At 38.0% G+C, this 20897-nt stretch overlaps 1 protein-coding gene across 2 annotated transcripts; it reads right to left on the reverse strand.

Annotated features, from left to right (window-relative positions):
• Nucleotides 1-4189: 4189 nt before the first annotated feature.
• On the reverse strand, nt 4190-6295 carry LOC111210018 (40S ribosomal protein S18-like). Of its 2 annotated transcripts, none has more exons than XM_022710225.2 (4): nt 6139-6295; nt 5778-5938; nt 4549-4737; nt 4190-4443 (listed from the first exon to the last, which is right to left on the reverse strand). In XM_022710225.2, exons 1-4 carry the CDS (start codon nt 6139-6141, stop codon nt 4338-4340), a joined length of 459 nt encoding a protein of 152 aa, XP_022565946.1. In that variant the 5' UTR covers nt 6142-6295; the 3' UTR covers nt 4190-4337. The 2 variants fall into 2 exon arrangements, with proteins under 2 accessions (XP_022565946.1, XP_022565947.1); XM_022710226.2 differs by lacking the exon at nt 6139-6295 and adding an exon at nt 6038-6056.
• Nucleotides 6296-20897: the final 14602 nt, after the last annotated feature.

Here is a 20897-nt window from a genome sequence, read left to right on the forward strand (position 1 = left end):
CCAATCATACACAAGACTTTTCTAAGTACACATGATAAACACGAAACCACAAATACTCAACAAAAGTAAGTATGATAAGGACACATACCCGCTATCGGCTCAGCTCCTCGGGCATCTCCAACCGCAAACAGACGTGGAGTGATGGCTAGACGCTTCAGCGGTGGTGGAAGCGCTGCATTGCCCCTCCTTGGGCAATCTCTGATGATATGACCCGGCGGGTCACAACCAAAACAGTTCCTAGCTGCTGCTGCTACTAGTGCTTCTGGCGCTGCAATCTGGATACCTGGTGGCTTCCGGCAATTCCTAGAAACATGCCCAAACAACCCGCAATTAAAACACTGGATACTCAACTTGTCCCATGTCCTCTGTTGTGCCTCTGAACTCCATCTGGTCTTAGGCTGAGCTGCCTTGACGAACTTCTGCTCCTCTGCCATACATTTCTCATGTACAGCAGCCTTCTCTACTAAATCCTCCAAGCTAGTGTAAAAGACCACACTGCATCTGCCATGAAGTTCCACTCGCATCCCATCTAAGAACCTCCTGATAAGATCCTCTTCAGCCATATCGTTACCCGCAAACCTGTGAAGTTGGTTAAACTCCCGCTCGTACTCTCTAACAGACTTTGCACCCTACCTCAAATGCTCGAAATCATTCTTCTTCTGATGCAGAGCTTCCCTAAGGAAATACTTCTTGCTGAACGCATGCAGAAAGTCCACATATGTTAGCTCGCCACGGTGCATCGATCGCACTCCATCCCACCACACCGATGCATCTCCAAATAGATACAACTCAGCGATGTTAAGGTTGAGCCTTGGTGGGCACGAGATGGTCTTCAAACACTTATCCAAACTGTGCTTCCAATCCTGAGCAATTGTAGGTTCCATCGTTCCACTGAAATGCTCCAAACTCACATACTTCATCTGTCCCAACACCCTGATAAATGTCTCATCAACCTCAGGCACCCGAACTGGGAAAGCAGGTGGCGGTGGTGGAACCTGAAAAACTTCTGGAACCGGCTTAACGGGAACCTGAGGATACTGCTGAGTTGGAGCCTGCTGATGTGGAACCTGATGATCATGCTGAACCTGAAATAGCGGAACCTGATGCATCTGAATCTGCGGACCCTGCTGCACCTGAACTTGAGGACCATGTGGAATCTGTTGACCATGCTGAACTGCAGCCATCTGCCTAGCAACCTCCTGAGCAGCTATTCGGGCAGCCTCTTGGGTTGCTTCTCTGGCTGCCTCTCGAGAAATCTGCTGAACTGCCTCCTGAGCAGCATGTCTTGCTGCATCATGAACCATCTGTCTCAATGCATCCTAATCAATCGGTGGAGCCGTAGGTGGCGGAACCGCGGGCTGCACGGGCTCATCTCCTGCCTCTCTGGCATCTCGAACGGTCTGAGTACGAACAACTCTCCTGTTAGGTGGCATCTGAAAGGGAAGCGAAAAAGTTAACTTTTTCCGACCTCTGGATACCAACAATTTAAAGGAGTGTTTCCAAACGAAAAGGTGCTATGTTTTTTAAAAATCCCCAGATCCCTTAGAAATACTTTAAAGACAATTTAAAACCGATTAAGACCGAGTCTCCAAAATTCGCCATCCCGGGTCGGAGCCGGGACAGAACCCCGCTCTGATACCAAAATTGTGACACCCGTCACTTACAAAAAATAATAATAATAATATCTGAAATCTCCATTTATAAATACTTAAACTCGACATCCATGCTGAAAATCCATAATATAAAATAACATCCGAAATATAGATAACGACATAAATCCGAAATATAAGACAACATAAATCCGAAAGTCTGAAATATGAATAACATAAACGATAAAAGCACAAAGGCCTAAAAGCCCGATAACGATAAAGCGATAATAGCGATAGAAGCCCAAAAGCCCAATAGCACCGGTCCGATAATCACTCATGGTCGTCGGTCAACAAGGGAGTTGCCCAACGAGGTATGGGATACTAAATCGGAAACCAGGGAGTTGCCCAACGAGGTATGGGATACTAAATCGGAAACCACTGACTCAGTTCATAGCACTACAACTATGTATGCCTATCTCTAGCATGAAACAAACACGATGCCTATTACACCACACAGAACAATCAATATGTGCCTAGAGCACTATCCAACTACAACCCATGCGCTTGTAGTAAACAGCTACTCTCTGCACCACGCATTTCCTCATAAAGATATACATAACCGCTGTGTCGCTAGTACAGTCTGTCTTTGTACCCCCGCACAACCACCCGCTGCGTCGCTAGTAAAAACGTCTCTGTATCCCCGCACAAACACCCGCTGCGACGCTGGTACCTCACTGTACCCCCGCACCACACCCGCTGCATCGCTAGCTCAGATGTCTCAGGGCCCCCGCACAACATCACACCCGTTGGGTCGATAGCTCAGATATCTCTTAACCCCCGCACTCGTCACATAGTCCCTACTATATAGCTATATATATACATATATATAACAGTTTTTAACATCAACATTTCACACAACCGTTGAATCTTGTATTATCCTATTTCCGGTTTACAATCAACAATATGATAAAAAATCAAGACTCTCAAACAGACTCGATTCACAGAGACGGATCATGTTTTGAAACTAAACTTTCCATAACGGTAGTACTAAATCAGCTCGGGATTTAACAGAGTAGCCCTCACCTTAGCAATGAAGAGAAGTAGTATCTATGAACTCCATCTGCTCAAATAGACTCCAAATCTGAAACCAGGACATAATTCCGAGTCAAAAAAACCTTCGAACGGTTTAAAATGGGTTCGGTCAAGTTAACGCAAAAGTCAACCCGATGGTCAAAGGTCAACCCGGTCAACCCTTGACCATAAAGCAATTTGACCTAACCGACCGGTTTATCCTAACCGAAACGCAATTGATTTAAACCGATTGAACCAGTCAAACCAACTGGTTGACCGAGTCACCGAGTTGACTCGCTGAGTCGACTCGGCCTAGTTGGCCAAGTAACCGGCGAGTCACCAGCGACGGTCACCGGCCGGCGGGAAAATACAGCGGCTTACCAGCGGTGGACGGCGGCGGACTCTGGCGGCGGAGAACAGCGGTGGACGGCGGCGGGGCGACGGAGGAGCACAGCGGCAACGGTGACGGATGCAATTTCCGGCGGCAGCGCATGGCTTCACGCGCGTCGACAACGAAACTTTGGGCGGAGCGTGCAGATTCGTCCGGACTTCGATTGCGGTGGTGGCTACGGCTTCGTCTCGACAAGAGGAACACGATGGTGGCCTTGCATGCACGAGATTCTCAACGGTTCAGAAGTTATCGACGATTTACTAAAACAGCCGAAACTTAACTCAAATGAATGGCGGTTTTCCGGCTTACCTTGGTCTGCGAACGCAGGTGACAAGCTGGCGTGACGCCGGGGTGTGGTGGTTCCGACTATCTCCGGCGGTGGCTCAATCCATGCAAAAGTTTATTATTTCTTCTTTTTCTAGAACTCTTTCTCTCTTTTTTTTCTCTTTCTTTTCTAAATTTATGATATTTCTTACTGGGAAATAAAGCCAGATGGTGGGTCTTTATTGACAAATTGTTTTGGGCCTTCGAAAATTGTTTGGGTTTTAATGGGCCAAAATTTTCTGGGCCGTAAATGGGTCGTTACATTTTTTTTTTTTTTGTAACAAAATGGGTCTTTACATATATATACAATTTTAGCGACAAAAAGAGGGGTCACACATGCTCTTTGAAGCGTTTCATGTTTACCGGACACAAACGGAGAGAAAACCAGTCTTCATTTGACACTTGTTCTAAGATGTCTAGGCTACAGTCAGCCTTCTCATCTTCCGGTTACAGAAGGTACTTCCGTCTTAACGTCTAAGATGCCTACGCTAGACCCAAATCTGGGTCTTCTTGGCATGGTTATTGCAGTGCTCAGGATAATTTGGTATAGGGTAATTTCTCGTCCAAGCCAGGTGGTAAGAAGAGGAAGAGCCATTCTTAACCACAAAACACAACCACAGAACGATGCGAGCTTCCATAATAAACCACTATTTGGATATATGCATAGACCGATTTATTAGCATTATTTTCCGGTTAGTTATAACAAACAAGTAAATTAATTTATGTTTTTTTTGTCAAAAATTAATTTATGTTTAAGCTGTAATAACTTGAAAGCCACAATAATAGCTAACAATACAGAAAGCAGGCACATGTGTAACACAAAGAAAGATCATAAGATTGCAAAGGTTCCAAAACTAAATTCAAAAGGTGTCTGAAACACTAGTTCGAAGAAGAAACATAAATCAAAATCGATCCTTGTGAAGCATATCCAATAAAGCAGTAACTAGCAACAATAGGCTTGCTTAACGCTTCTTTGACACACCAACAGTCTTTCCTCTGCGACCAGTGGTCTTGGTGTGTTGTCCACGAACACGGAGACCCCAGTAGTGTCTCAGACCACGATGGTTCCTGCACGTTGCAAAACCACCGTTACATAAATCATTCAATTCAAACACCAAGAGAACACACGGTGGTAACAAGTTAATATGATGATTGGCATTAGTATGCGTTTACCTGATTTTCTTGAGACGTTCAAGGTCATCCCTGAGCTTCATGTCAAGGGCATTGGAGACGACTTGGGAGTACTTTCCGTCTTTGTAATCTTTCTGTCTGTTCAGGAACCAGTCTGGGATCTTGTACTGTTTTGGATTTGCGACAATTGTCATCAGGTTGTCGATTTCAGCTGCAGATAACTCACCAGCCCTGTACAAATATCATGTAAGACAATAAATTCCCAAATAAAGCATGATTTGCAAAGTGGAATAAGCAACAAAACACACGACTCAAGACAAGCATACAATAATAAAACTGGATCTAGGAAAGATTAGGGCTGTTCTTTTGGTGAACACGGGTAGTTGCGGCAGCGACTGAAAATTTAAGCTATCATCACTGCAAAACACAGCAACAATGAAACACCGCCAGCCTGCTTTTCTTGACGCTGCGGCTGATCGCGAGGAGTAAATGGAACGCTGAATATTTCAGCGTCAGCTGCTTCCCCATATTTTGTACTTTCGGCAGTTTATCAGCGTTCATTTTAATTTCCGTGCCATTAAATTTGCTTTCCGTCTGACTATAATTTCAGTCGCTGCCGCAACTAGCTGCGTTCACCAAAAGAACAGCCCTATTGATGACCCAGTCAGGTAATTGCTAAGTTAAAAACTTGAAAAAGGCTAAGCTGATTCTTTACATAAACATTTACTTCCAAATAAGACAACAAACTATTACTTATATCAATACGACAAAACAAGAAACAGTATCGTCTAGACCTAACACAGGAGAAAAATAAGACACCAGCATTCACAGAAAACCAAAACATTTGAAAAGAGCATTTGCATGACCAACAATAAACTGGTGAGTAAGAACTAATATGATTTACATGATCACAGTCAAGAGTAACTATTCTGTCTTTCAGACAGGCAAAGTAGAGTAAGCAGCACCTATGTGCTCCACACACAGCTCAAGACAAGCATAAAACATTGAATTAAACAAAACTACATCTAAGATCCCGTTGGGTTTTGCTAAAGATAAAACCAGAAAATAAAGCTAAGCTTACATCCGCATTAGACAACAAGCTATTACATTCATCAATAGGACTAAACAGGAATCTAAAAATTACAAGAAACGGAACCACCTAGACCTTGCACAAGAGAAAATAATAAGCCACTCAAAACGAATCACTGATAGGAAGAGACCATTACTAACTATTTCAGCTATTTCAAATAAGAGAAGACAAAAGCTCAAACCTTTTGTTCATGTCGACATCAGCCTTCTTGCAGACGATGTTAGCCAATCGCCTCCCAATACCTTTGATAGAGGTAAGAGCGAACATTATCTTCTGCTTACCATCAACATTTGTGTTCAGCACACGGAGAATATGCTGAAACTCATCATTTGCGACCAAAGACTACACATCATAACAAAATCTCAATCAGAAAACCAACACTTTTCAAACCTCCTTGTAATTATAAACTCGCGACTACAGATTCCAGAAACTAACACAAACCTAAGAGCGAGTAGATTTTGAACAGGAGAGAAGAATATAAAAGCCGGGTTTCAATTGCGGATGGAGAAAATAACGTTTTATCAGAGCAAAATGGTTATTACCATTATGATTTGCAGAGATCAGATACGCTAAAGCAGCAAGCCGTCTTCAAGCAGTGACGATCTCTGCAGAATTGAGCACAAAACAAAAGAGGACTGCCAAAGGTTTTTCAGCTCTTTATATAGATACCTCATTATTAGGGTTATCGTAATACTGAGCCTTTCAAAGACCATTATACCCATCATAAAATTAATGATTTTTATATAAATACATTCAGTATACAAATTCTATTCATGGTCTGTACGATTTTTTTTTTCCTCAAATGATTTATTAATGTGTCTAGGCTCAAATGGACTTAACCTAACAAACTATAAAACCAAAAACCCAAGAAGAAGGCCATATTTTACAAACGATGGCCGTAGCCCAAAGAGAGAAAACCGTAGAAGAAAGAAAACAAAGCCGGTGAAGAGCCACCGTCACACCAAGAAGTGTGACACGGAGACAAAGCCGGCCGTCCATCACCGAAAGAGAAGGCAAAAGCACCGGAGGCAGAGACGAGAGATCACCAAGGAAAGGTGCATCTCCGGAAACAGGAACCGGTCGGTGAAACCCAAAGCCGGTTGAAAGATGCCGGAAACAAACCGCCAATATAAACAAAAGCTTCGTCCCATCTCTATCTCTATGAAAGATCGAGGTGAGGGAACAGAGAAGAGAGAGAAGTTTTTTTGTCTAAAATTTATAATACTTTAGTTGTAAAAAGTATGCAATCTAAGTTTGGTGTCTAGTTTGTTATTTATAATACTACGATGTGGACCCCGTGAAATCACGAAGCAAAGTTAATATTAAGGTTTCAATATTAATTTTCTATGATTATATATTAAATGTTTTAAAAAATAAAAATATATGAGTTTTTAAAATATATATAATTATTTTTAAAATAAAAACATTAAAGATGAAAATAAGATTATTTGAATTTTATTATAAATATAAGATATTGAAAACACTAAAGCCAAAGTGATGCAACCCTTCAAAATTATTAAATTTTCAATATTATTTTTAAAAGTATTATACATTAAATGTTTAAAACAAAAATGATGATGTATAAATGTTTTTAAAAATATAAATAAATGATATAGTTAAAAATAAAAGCATTGAAGATGAAAATAAGATTATTATAAATAAAAGATATTAAAAACACTTATGCCAAAATGATGCAATCCTTCAGAATTATTAGGTTAACTAATCAAAATTAAAATTTCAATATTATATTTAAAATGATTATAAATTAAATGTTGAAAACAATAAGTTTTATATATTTGTTAACTTATTGATTTTTCTATCATGAAATGGTTCAGTGAAAATGTACAATGATTAATTTTCTTATAATATATAACTCTTTAATGAATAAACATATGTTTTTTTCTTAATTGATCAAATATTTAAAAAGTTTTTATTATGAAATGGTTTGATGTTTAAGCTTCTGAAATATACAATTTTCGATTATGAAAAATATTCAATAAAATGGTTAATATTAAGTTTCAGAAAAGAAATATTCTTTAAGGAACACCTTTTTTGTTTAATTGAAACTATGATTTCATACTCATGTTCCTAAATGAAATTAAAGCCCATAGATTAGAGATTATGAGCAAACTCAACCATTAGATTGATTTTTTCTATAAACAATTGATTACATCTGCGAAAAATAAAAAAGAACTCGGAGATAAATCAAGAAGTAATTGGGGAGCAATTGTATGAACATTTGATGGATTTCTGTTTTAAATATGTTTGTGAAGTAATAATGGAGAAATAAAGAAACCAATTTGTTATAGGTTTCTGTTTTAAAAACGTTCAATATATAAGATTCTGAAAGGTACAAGTTTTTGTTTTAAAAAGGTTCACTATATAAGTTTTTGAAGAGGTAGGTACCTTGCTACTCCAAAAGGTATGTGTTTCTTTAGAAGGAAACTTTACAAGTAAATTAATATTCCTTAAATCATAACACTGAAAATCACACCTCATTTTTTAATTTAACAAATAAAAATAATTATGAAAGGGTATGTTTGTTATTCTTAACAAATATAAATGATTTATGAAAAGGTACATTAGTTAATCTAAATGGGATGTATTGTTTGGAAAAAAGAGAATATTCAAAAAAGAGTTGCAATTTGTATTGTTTGGGTGATGTAAACATTCTTAGGAAGAGTGTATTATATCCCCCTAGTTTATAAAAAAAAATATTGACTGTTGGTGATACTACTATATCGACATGTATATTTTTTTTAAATGTGCCATTGTTATATGAGGGAACGCGTTGGTTCGGGATGACAAAATACCTCGCTTGTGTTAATAAATGATGGTGTCACTTATTGTATAAATTAAATCAACCATGGCCATTGGATTGTATAAATTAAATCAATCCTGACCATTAGATATAATAGTTGTATAACGGGAAAACAAAACTAACTTCAGTTTTATGAAAATACTAGTAGTGTGCCCGCATTACGCACAGGTTGTTTGACATATGTGCTATTCAAATTTGTGAATTATTTTGTTGGTTATTGGTGAAATTTGATATGCAGGTTTTTTGTGCAAGTGGATAAATGTTTAATAGTTTTAGTGTTGAATCATGTAAATACAGCTGTTTTAAGCAGTTTTAGCCAATGTATGAGATGATTGCATGACATGTCGGTGATGGTTTTTTATGACTGCATAACTCTAGATATGATATCTCATTGGATGTCTCGAAGAAATTGTTCAAAACTTGATAGTGGTTTATATGCATTCATTTTTTAACTTATTTTGTGTAAGAGATTGTTGTTGTTTTTTGTGTGATGGAAATTTTGATTTATATAGTCATGTAAAATGTATGTTAAATAAGACATTTTATTTTTGGCATGCCAGTGTAATTAATCGTGAAATTTTATTGAGTTAATTATGAAAATGGTTTTGTAGTGTGGGGGGGGGGGGGGGGGGGGGGGGGTATATAAATTGTCGGGGGTAACTTGGTGTTCCGTTTGCTAAACCAATTTATCAATACATTTGTGGGTATTTATTAATTTCACTATGGAATCTTTTTTTTTATTAATTTCACTATGGAATCTTTATTTGGTTTGTTTAGTTATATGTAGGTTTTATTAAAAAAATCAATCACTCTTTTATGTATTTGTATTTAGCTGAGTTTCTCTATATTATGTGCATGTGACACTAAGAATGTTGTTATAAGTTGGGGTATAAATTAATTTGGTATTAAAAAGGCTATTCATATATTGGTAAGGTTCAGTAATTAAGTTTGGGGGTCATTTTTTTTTGTCGGGGGTAACTTAATTGGTGTGCCGTTTGCCAAATTAATTTATCAATACATTTGTGTTATTTATTAATTTCACTATAGAATCTTTATTTGGTTTATTTAGTTATATGTAGGTTTTATTACAAAAATCAATCATTGTTTCTGAGTTTCTCTATATTATGTGCATTTGACACTAAGAATGTTCTTATAAGTTTGAGCATATCTATCTTCACTCCATAATTTACTGCAAAATAAAATTTGAAATAGAGTAATGAAAAAACAAAAAAAAGTAATTACTCCATAAATAGAGTAATTTTTTTAATTTTTTATTCATACTTTATTTTCCACTCTATTTTTTGAAATAAATTATAGAGTGGAAATGGAGATGTCTTTAAGGTAATTTTTTATAGAAAAAATCATGAGTATAATTCATGCGTAGTTTTTTTGGGATTTACGTTGCACTCAGATGGTTTAAACTGTCTGTCTATGTACTGTAGCTTGTATATGTGGCTTTGTATGTCGTCTCTGGGGAGCTTTAACTTAATTAGTTATGGCTTTGCTTAGGTTGGAATTTTTTTTTAATAGACATAATGGAATTTTTTTGCAATAGTAGTTGAACGTGTAAACAAAGCAAAATCCCAAGGGAGAAAAAGTCTGATTATCTAGTGTATTGAGTGGATTATTAGAGACATCAGATATTCATGTTTCGGGAAATGATGGCAACTTCTGTCCCTCAACCGCCACTGTTAGAGGCTTTAGAGCTATCCAGATGTAATCAGTATTAATCACTGGTTTTCCAACATATTTAGTTTTTCAGGACTTGTTAAAGATTATAACTGGCTAATGGTCCTTTGATTAAGTGATAAACTTTCTTGCCTAATTTGTGAAAGAATTTTGTATATTCATTGATTAAGAAAAACAAAATACAATGAATTAATGGAGGATAATCGTTTAAAAAAAATTAATTAGCAAAATATTTTTTAGAACACGTCTAAATTGAGGTTGCGCTATGTCTAAGATAAGATTTACTTAGAATATATTCGGTAACATTTGTGTATTTATTGTTTGGCAGCTAGTGTGCTTTTTATAAAGAAGGACCAAGACTATTGCAAAAACAAAAACTCACATTGGACCAATTTGATTGGTTCCCTTAGACGAGTGACATCGATTATTTATGGATCTTATATATTAAAACAGAGTTCACAACCTTTGTATTTTTTTAAAAAGTTGGACCTAATAGATATATTCTTAAAAAGTCATGTTACATTTAATCTCAAATATTATCATTTAAATTTTGGGTCTACCATAAATTTTTATTATAGGTTATCAATAATTAGATTTAAACAATAGATAATCCATTGAATTTATAGATATTATAAATTAAATAGATATAATTTAATGTTGTAATACTATACATCCATATGTTAATAATTTAAATATTTGTCGATGTTAACTTTTAAAATTATAAAGATTTTTTTTTAATAACAAAAATCATATTATCTAACAATGATTAATCTTTACTACCTTAAACCAATGAAAACAAATTTTAAACTATATAGTTTATTTTAAAAATTAAACAAAAAATAAATGTTTAATTATTTACTCGATAATATAAATCTATGAAGCGAAAAGTTTAATTTTTTAAAAACTTTATAAATTTGTGAAATGTTATAATATTTTTGAATATGACAATAAAACAATATTTTACTAATCTTTATATATATAGTTACGATTTTAATAATGAAATAATAATCCGAATATATATATATTGAAGAAGATACAAATACATGTGAAAGTTTGAAACAATCTATTCAGTGAAAAAAATATACTGTAAACTTATTATGTTTTAAAAATTGATAGACACAATATATATTATAATATATATTAATTTAGAATTGAAAACAAAATATTTATATAAAAATAAATAAAAACAAAAATCTACGCAGTTGGGCGGTCGAGATCTAGTTTGATTATTATATTTGTTTTGGAAAGCATTTGATTCGTTTTGCTAATGATGTGTCGTGGGTGCTTTTAGTAGCGCCTTCCTTGCGACATTTGAGTGGGCTATCTTACTGAATACAATACGTTTTTGAATCTGACGGCATAATTATTTATTGGGCTTTAGGGCCTCATATACTTATACATACGTTCTCTTTTTTATTAACAGATGTTGTTGTCTCCATGGGCCTTATTAATTGGGCCACTTGTAGACGAAATTAATCGAATCCACAGCAAAATCGCAAGCTCTGATCTCCTGATTCTTATGAGATCCAGTGTCTTCCTCCACCGCACAACGCTTTTGAGCCACTACTTGCCACCTATCCGCCGTCGCATCTCCCGAGACCAGGACAAAGAAGCTCGACCGAATCACCGACAACTTTCTCAAACTGAGCAGGATCGAGCTTTACGATTACCCAATCCTCTTCAGCCATAAACGTAACCTCCGCCGTGTCTATAGATGCCGGTGATCTTGCCACCCACGCATCTGGCTCAGCTGAGAACAGAGCCGCGGAGAAGACGGCTTTTAATGTGAAGCTGAAGAGGTTCGAAGCTGCGTTGTAGATTAATGTGAATAAGGAGATTAGAGCGTTCACGGAACTGGGATTGAAAGGAGGCGGAGGCGATGAGAGCACGATGTTCTCGATGGTTGTTGAGCAGCTGCCAACTTTTAAATCGTCTAGGAAAATGCTTGAATTCGCCATATTTCGAGTTGATGCTTGACAGAGTTTGTTTTCGAGAGATGTAGTTCTTCATCGCTTTCTACGAACATTTATAGGTGGGGTTGCAATAGGGTCACCGTAGATGATGATGGAGCTGATTAAATGCGAGAGAGTGGGAGGAGAGGTCGAAATGACTTAAATGATTGGAGTAATGTAGGAAAAAAAAACAGAAACTGAAAACGTTAGAGAGACTTCGATGGGATAGGGTCAGTCGGCCGACTCTTTTCTCCTCTTCCACCCATCTAATGAAAGAAACCCTAAATAAATCATGGCCCAGTATGAGAAACAAAGTAGTGGGCCAATGAAGAAAAACACATCGTATTAGTAAAATAACACGGGAATAGAAACGCACCGTATTAGTATTAATAAAGATGATACGTGACATTTTTTCCCCTAAGGAGAAAAAAAGGGCCTACTTTATTGGTACAGATAGATAGACAAACTCTTATAGTGAAAATATAACTCTTAAAACTAATAAATAAATTTATTAAGATATTATAACTACTTTTTAAAAAAGTTTCAATATATAGTTGCACGTTGAAAAAATGTAGAAATACACTTATTAAAATATTTTAACTACTTCTAAAAAGTTTTTCAATAGTTGTATGTTGGGAAAACAAATTTAATCTCAATTTTTTTAATGAAAAGACGCAACTCTTAAAGCAAATATTGTACAAATATACTTATTTAGATATTATAATTACTTTTTAAAAAATTCTAATAATTGCATGTTGGAAAAACAAAACTAATCATTTTTTTTTGAACATGCAAAACTCATTAATAATAATCCTAATTAATGTCCAAAGATGCAATTTTTCATTTTAACATTGTGTCTTGAGAAATTGTCACATATACCACATTCATAGTACCACTTTTCATGTCTACACTAATCATTTTTACCCTCACTTTTAATGAATGGCATAAGATAATTATACATATAGGGTTAACTAATCTAGACTTAGGGTTTAGAGTTGGGGAGTGGAGTAGGCTTTTTGGAATATGAAATTTAAGATTATAATAAATATATAAATAAATACTTAAAATTTTTTAAAAAATTTAAAAAATAGTTTCAAACATAATTTTCAATTTTCAAAAAGAAAATTTGAAAAAAATTAAAAAAAGAATTTCGAAAAAAATTCAAAAAAAGAAAATTTATAAAAAAGTTCGAATTTGAAAAAGTATAATTCGAAAACATAAATTATTTTTTTCTTTTTTCCTTTTTTATTTATTTAAATAATGGTTTATTATATATATAGAACAATGGTATAAGAGTCTTTGCCACTTAATGAAGAATATATTTTTGAAAATATCCTTTTAATGGTGGTAAAGATGAAAAATGGTGCCATGAAAGTGGTAAACATGAAATTTCTACTTGTGTCTTTTGGTTTTATGAGTTGTATTGTTTTTTTTTAAGTTGTCAAAATGTAGAAATATGAATTTCTTCATCTTAATGATGCGTTTCTTCATCATAAAAGTTGCATAAATTTGTTTTTATTTGTCAAAATGTCTAAAATGTAACTTTCACTCTAACAATGTATCTTTCATCTTAAGAGGTTGCATTGGTTTAAAATAAACTGTCAAAATGTATAGTATGTAGTTTTTCATATTAATAACTTTTTATCCTAAATTTGCATAAGTTTTTTAATGAGTTATCTATTTTTTTTTTTTTTTTTTGACGTCGAAAGGCTCATTCTATTACTCAGATTTGAGGTGGTCTGGGTAACCAAACCGGAATAGAACAACCAATAAAAAGTAACTCCTATGGAAAGATCTCGCAGTCTTAGCTAAAAAATATGAAATCTGAAATCTGGTTCCGCGCCCGTGGAACATGAATAATGCTGAAGTCCGGGAAGCATATTTGTAACGTCTCTATCCTCTCCAACTCCGTCGCAAAAATTGGCCACGCCTGAGGGTCCTTTATCATTGCAATCAGCTCCTTACAATCTATCCCGAAGCTCTGACATGTTGAGTGTTGAAGCATATTCTCCATCGCTCATCTCAGTGCTTCTACTTCCGAATGCAAGGCTGATTCGCGTCGAGTGAAATTCCTTGTTCCCATAAGTTGAATGTTCCCACCACTGTCCATCCATACCCATCCGCATCCACTGAATTGAGCAGAAGATGTCTAAGATCCATCTAATAAGCAGATATTAGCCAAGCTTATGACTTGGGTTACCACAGGGTTATTATCCTGTACCACTGGTTGTACCACTTCGTTAGCATCAAACCAGGCTTTGCATTCACTTTCTGCATGTCGAACTAGTTCCAAAGGATCTCTATCTATACCCCTGAAAAGTTTATCATTCCTAGCCTTCCAAATATACCATATTATCCAGGGATAAGGATCCATGTCTAGTTCTGGTTTAATAATGCTATTCTTCCTCCAAAACAGATAGTCCATATTTGTGTAGACACTTGATACGGGAAATATATCTGGGCTTGTCGGAGTCGACGATAATGACCAAACTTGGAGAGCTGGCGGACATTCAAAAACGGCATGGGTTACTGTTTCCTCTAGTTCTCCACATCTTGGACAGTAATTGTCACACCTCATATTGCGTCTTGTTAAGTTTCTCGTTACTGCCACATGATCAATTAACAGTTGCCATATAAGATGACATATCTTCTTCGGCGCCTTTATCTGCCACACAAAGGCTTGGAGCTTAGTGATGCTTGGCTCTAGAACTTCCTTCTCAGCCGATGGCTTTAGTACATTCTGAGCCACCCAGTATCCAGATTTGACCGTGTATTGGCCATTCCTTGTGTAGCTCCAGCAAAAAGTATCCCGACTATGAGTTGAGCTTATGGCTAGACTCCTTATGAGAGGTATGTCCTCAAGACTGACATAACTCTCCAATAGACCAATGTCCCATTCCTTCGATACCTGGTCAATAAGATCGCTGACTCTCATATTCGGGTGCATAGCTGGCGCTATGGGAATAGCTGGCCTCGCAGGAGTCGTTGAAACCCACGGGTCCTCCCACACCTTGACTTCATACCCTGAATGTATCTTCTGTCTGATCCCCAGTAATAACAACTTCCTTGCGGCAGAAATGCTTGTCCACACATAGGATGGGCTGGTAGCAGTGTTCGCTCTTAATGGAGAACTCAATCTATAGTATCTTCCCCACAAGACCCGTGCAACCAAAGAATCAGGGAATTGAACTAGCATCCATAATTGTTTTGCCAATAGCGCCAAGTTGAACTCATGGATCATACGGAAACCGATCCCACCCTCCTCTCTTGGTAAACAAACTTTTTCCCACTTTGCCCAGTGTATCCCTCTTTTTGGTGGATTTGAACTCAACCAGAATTGTGCAATGACACTAGCAAGGTTTTCACATATCTCCAATGGGAGTAGGAAAGTAGACATCACGTATGTCGGTAGAGCGAGCAAAATGGATTTTATCAGCACTTCCTTCCCTCCTTTCGATAGCCATCTGCCTGTCCATCAATTCACTCTATGCATCAACTTATCCTTTAGAAATGCAAAAAGTTTGCACTTGGAACCACTTATTTCTTCTGGGATACCAAGATAGGTTCTCATTCCTCCCTCGTTCTGTATTCCAAGCACATCTTTAAGCTCTTGTCTCATAGTCACATTAATCCGCTTACCAAAGAGTAAGGACGATTTATCAAAGTTAATACATTGTCCAGATGCTTTGCCATATTTCCTGACTACTTTCATTACTTCTTCACATTCACGGGGCTCCGCCTTACAGAACAAAAGGCTATCATCAGCAAAGAGAAGGTGGGATACCCACGGACACGCGCGTATGACGCGCATCCCTGTTATCTTCCCTTGGATCTCTGCATGATTAAGAAGGCTAACGAGCGCTTCCGTGCAAAGAATAAAAATGAAAGGAGACAAAGGATCTCCTTGACGTAAACCTCTACCTGGAACAATATTTCCTCTTGGCTCTCCATTCATAAGGACCTTATATTTCACCAACGTAATACACCGCATTATCCAGGTGAACCATGTCTCTGAGAACCCCATCTTGACAGCTTCAATAAAGGACCATTCCATCCTGTCATATGCCTTGCTCATGTCTATCTTGATGGCCATTCTCTTATTGCGTCCACTAGGTTTAGTTCTGAGAGCGTGGAACATCTCCTGAGCAATCATGATGTTGTCAGAGATCTGTCTCCCAGCAACAAAGGCCGACTGAGTCTCTGATATCAATCCTGGTAGCACTTTCTTTAATCTCTGGCATAAGACCTTAGAGATTATCTTGTAACTGACGTTACATAAGCTAATGGGTGTAAACTGAGCCATCTCATTAGGTCTCGTTATCTTCGGGATGAGACATATATTTGAATCATTCAGTCCAGTCGTCACCGTCCCCTCAAAAAGGAATTTATTGACCATAAGAGTCAAATCCTCCTTTACTATATCCCAGAATTTCTGATAAAAAAGCGCAGTCATCCCATCTGGTCCTGGGGCCTTCTCCGGATGCATAGCAAAGAGCGCCAGTTTGATCTCCCATTCAGAGACCAGAGCTGTAAGGTTATCATTCATAGCACCAGTGATCGACGCTGGAACTTGAGAAAGTGCATCTTCAATATCATCTGGATTCGATGACTCAAAGATCTTTCTAAAATAACTAGTAGCAATGGCTACTAATCCTTCTTCATCCTCAACTATGTTTCCATTCTCATCTAGGAGCTGTGTGATCTTATTCCTTGCTCTTCTTTGCTTTGTTAAGGCATGAAAAAATTTCGTATTTTTGTCCCCTTCTCTCAGCCAAAACACCCGACTCTTCTGTTTCCAGAACAATTCTTCTGCTTTAAGAGCATCAGAGAGTTCCTTCAACGCTGCTGCAATTTCCTCTGTTGTAGCGTTATCATCAGCGTACAGACCCTCCACCTTTTCCTTAAGCTCCTCCACCAATTTAGCCGAGTTAACATTATGTTGTCTCCTCCATTCACTCAAAGCTCTCCTGCAACTGGAAATATGTTCCATAATAGTCGCATGAGGAGGAAGATCAGGAGATTTCCATCCCTCAAGAATAACTTGCCTTAGTTCCTCATTATCCAGCCATCTTTTATCAAACTTAAATTTTCTTGATCTCCTCATTGGCTTTATGAGGATGTCTGCAAGAATCAGACGATGATCCGATCCCCATAGCCTCATATACTTCACAGTCGAGTGTGGAAATTTTTCATGCCATTCTGCGTTTCCTACTGCTCTATCTAAGCTACATCGAACAGTTGCTCCTCCTGCTCTCTTCCCTACCCAGGAGAGCATGTCCCCCGTGAAAGGAAACTCCAACATCCCACATTCATTAAGCATCTGCTTAAAAGGGAGGAATGAACTATCAGGACGTTGTCTCCCTCCTTCTTTCTCATTATGACATGTGATTTCATTAAAATCTCCTATCATGAAGCAAGGTCCATTTCTTGTTGTTGAGAAACGCGTAAGACGTTCCCAAACTTGATCACGCCTTTCAAGTACATGGTCCCCATAAACAAACGTCATATAGACTTTTATTTCATCAATGACTGCCTCAATGTCAATCATACGGTTATTTGAAAATAAAACATTAACACGAAATTCATCCATAAAAAATAAAGCTAAACCTCCGCTGAGTCCAAGTGGCTCAACAGTAAATAAATGATCATATCCTAAGTCGGCCTGAATGTTTTGCAACAGCAGCCTTCTGTTCTTCGTCTCAGAAAGGAACAGTCCTGGGCGATGCTTCTGACACATCTCCGTAAGGCGTCGAACTGTGAGGTCGTTCCCAATCCTTCTACAGTTCCAACTGAGTGTCCTCATATCTGATCGTGGGATGGATTTTTGGAACCCATCAAACCATCACGTGTTGACGAACCACCTCTCAGCTTTTTTGAACTTTGATGACGCCTTGATTTTCCTGCATCAACATGAGACGATGTCGAACGCTTCCGAGGAGATCCCCGACGAAGAATCTCAAATTTCCTGCTCGTAATGCCCAAAGAGACATTCGTTTTTTCAGCATTCCGCCTGCTCCTAGACGGTTTGTCATCCGATCTTCCTATCTTGACTGAAGCTTAACGAGAACCCAAACTCTCCATCTCCGTAAGTTACTGACCTAAGAGATCATCATCACGCACGTCACACTCCATCATCTCGCCATAATGCGGATCAGCAATCTCCATGTCACTCAGGGCACCTATGATCTGCTTATCCTCAACTCCCTCTTGTAGCTCCTGATCAATTAAGGCAGGAAATGAAAGCGCTCGAGTAGCTTCCTTTACACGTTTAGTTACATTTTCTTCTATAAGGATATCAACCCGAGATGGCGTAACAATGGTACTGGCCAGTCTTCTTGTTACCAGAGCCTCTGGTGATCGCATTGCCTCAGAACCCTGCTTGCCATCACTTCCTGTACCCGCCGAATGTTCATATGGAACAATGTCTCGGCTAGTAATGGGTGGCTCCACACGATATTCTTTCTGGTCACCTAGTGATTTCTGTCTCCAAGTTAGTGCTGGCTTTCGGTCATATGGACCTGTACCAGCACGTGATCCACCATATCTATTACTCCTCGAATGATTGTCCCGTCTACGCATGATCCTATCAGAATGAGAGCAACGATAGTTGCTTTCTTCATCATACTTCCTATCGCTTGAACCATATCTCGAGCCGCGAGATTGGTTGAACCTGCCGTGGCTTATCTCATTACCGTAACGAGGTTGCGTTCCATTATTCTGATGCGAGATAGACTGATTGTGCCTCTGGTCCAAAGGGACTTGCACTCGAGTGAAAACACCATGTCGCTCTGTCTGTGGTTGTATCCTATTTTTGACATCCAACGACGGGCAATACTCCTTCTCATGAGTTAACATACCACAGGTTGAGCAATGTTTGAACAACATTTTGTACTTGATTTCCAACGTGACCTCATCCCCTTCCGGCGACTCAGCCTTACGCGAGAACTTTAAAGGTCGACGAGTATCCACCTGAATGAGCATACGACCCTCGGTATGCTCCACTTTGTCGACATGTCCCAATCACGAACCTATATTGCGCAGATTTTGATCCGTCCATAGGTGCAAAGGGATCCCTATCAGACGCACCCAAAATGGGATTATCCATGGATAGTCGTCGTGAACAATGGGCTCCCAACGGACCAACACCACCATACAGAAATTAAAGTGGAACGGTCCCTTGCAGGTCTTCTTCCGTGGTGAAGTTTAAAAGAAACTTCCCATTACCCAAATCATTAGCCGTAATGCGATCAGCTAAACCCCAATGCGAAGGCATTTTATGGAGTAGTTTCTCCACGTTTTGTTTCTTTGGATTAAGGATCTTTCTGATCAGTGACAAGCTGAATTCATCAAGGATTGTAGGATCATCCTAGCTAGTGAGCTTGATCGGTTCATCATCATCGTCGTAGAGTATTCCTTTCCCCTTGATGTCCGCCATATGAGCAGAGTGATTCCTATGAGAGGACCCCATACGAAGCACGTAGGATCGTTATGACAAGGATCGTATAGATCAGGTTATGGAGAGCGATGAATATATTCAATCTGATCATAGGGAAACAGAGCGGCTTCAACTTGCAGTAGAACGGAGAGAGATGTAGTGGAGCAGAGGTCGCCTTGAATCTGAATCGAATGTGATGACGTATAACGGAGAGAGATGTAGCAGAGGATCATCTAATAATCTACACGTCAATGAACGTATTGATTATGTGGAGATCAAAGTTTCAATGGAAACTTTAACCTAGGAAACACGAGAACAGAGATCACGCCATGAATCTGTCGTTACTTGGGAGAAAAGAAATCTGAAAGCCTTGGTTATATTAGAGAACTCTGTCCGATCACAAGGAGTGTGGGGTAGTCTCCCTTGCGATGGAGAAACAAGAGTAGAGTCCGTCGAGATGAAGGATCTACGTCACCAGAAGCTAGATCTGGAAATTGCCTTCGTCATCCCCTCGAGAGCGGCTTTAATGAGTTATCTTTAGATTCATTTTTAGATATATTTTATAGGGTTAATTAGGTGAATATACAGCTTATGTTTGGAAATCTATATTATAATGATTGAGTTTTTGCTCTCTTCTCAGCGCGCCACGTCAGTATTTTGTGGGCTCCACATTTAAAAAGTGTGAAAAAGTGTCAAGCCCATGGCTCAAACCCGGGTTATTGAGATATAAACACCAAAATTTATACCACTAAACTAAATGATACTTTGTACATTGATGGCCGAAACTAATATATATTTATGAAGAAACCCTTGCTTCTTTGATTTTCTCTGTGGGCCGGGCCTACAAGTGTATTATGAGTTTCATTTTTAAATGAGATTCATCACGTTAAATGAAAAAAGCAACAATTATAGTTTTTCTATATTGTAAACTGTCTTCGTTTAACATGAGTTAGGGTTCTTTTCATCATTGTCTTAGACAAGTCTGAGTTACAGAGTTGCGCCATGTGTCAGTTCGTAATCTATTTTTTCATCGGTGAACTCTTCATCTCTCCATCTTAAATCGCTTGATCATAAATGTTCCTGATTTGTAGCCCTTCTGTAAACCCTATATATATAATTCTCATATTTGATGAACCCAATCTGCATCTCCACAAAACTCATTGATTCCTCTTAGCTTTAACCATCTTCTAGAAAATGTCTCTCTCTGCCCCTCCAGTTCCTCAAACCGGCGTCCCTGGCGTCCGTCACTCAACCTTCGAGTCTCTCCGTCTTGGTCGTAGTAGTCAGAGCATAGTCTCTAACCTGCTCGCTTCTGGGATTCCCTGAACTTCGAGAAAGACAGTGAGTTTATGGGAATCACGGTTCTCTTCCTTGATGAAAAGTTAAGTTAATCTTCGATTTATC

The sequence above is a fragment of the Brassica napus genome, chromosome C9 (genome assembly GCF_020379485.1).
Source record: "Brassica napus cultivar Da-Ae chromosome C9, Da-Ae, whole genome shotgun sequence".
Lineage (NCBI taxonomy): Eukaryota > Viridiplantae > Streptophyta > Magnoliopsida > Brassicales > Brassicaceae > Brassica > Brassica napus.

Coding starts and splice junctions, on each gene's coding strand:
- LOC111210018 (XM_022710225.2), bottom strand. Junction 4,738..5,777: donor GATGTCGACATGAACAAAAG/GTTTGAGCTTTT, acceptor ATATTTGTACAG/GGCTGGTGAGTTATCTGCAG. Junction 4,444..4,548: donor GAACGTCTCAAGAAAATCAG/GTAAACGCATAC, acceptor TGCAACGTGCAG/GAACCATCGTGGTCTGAGAC.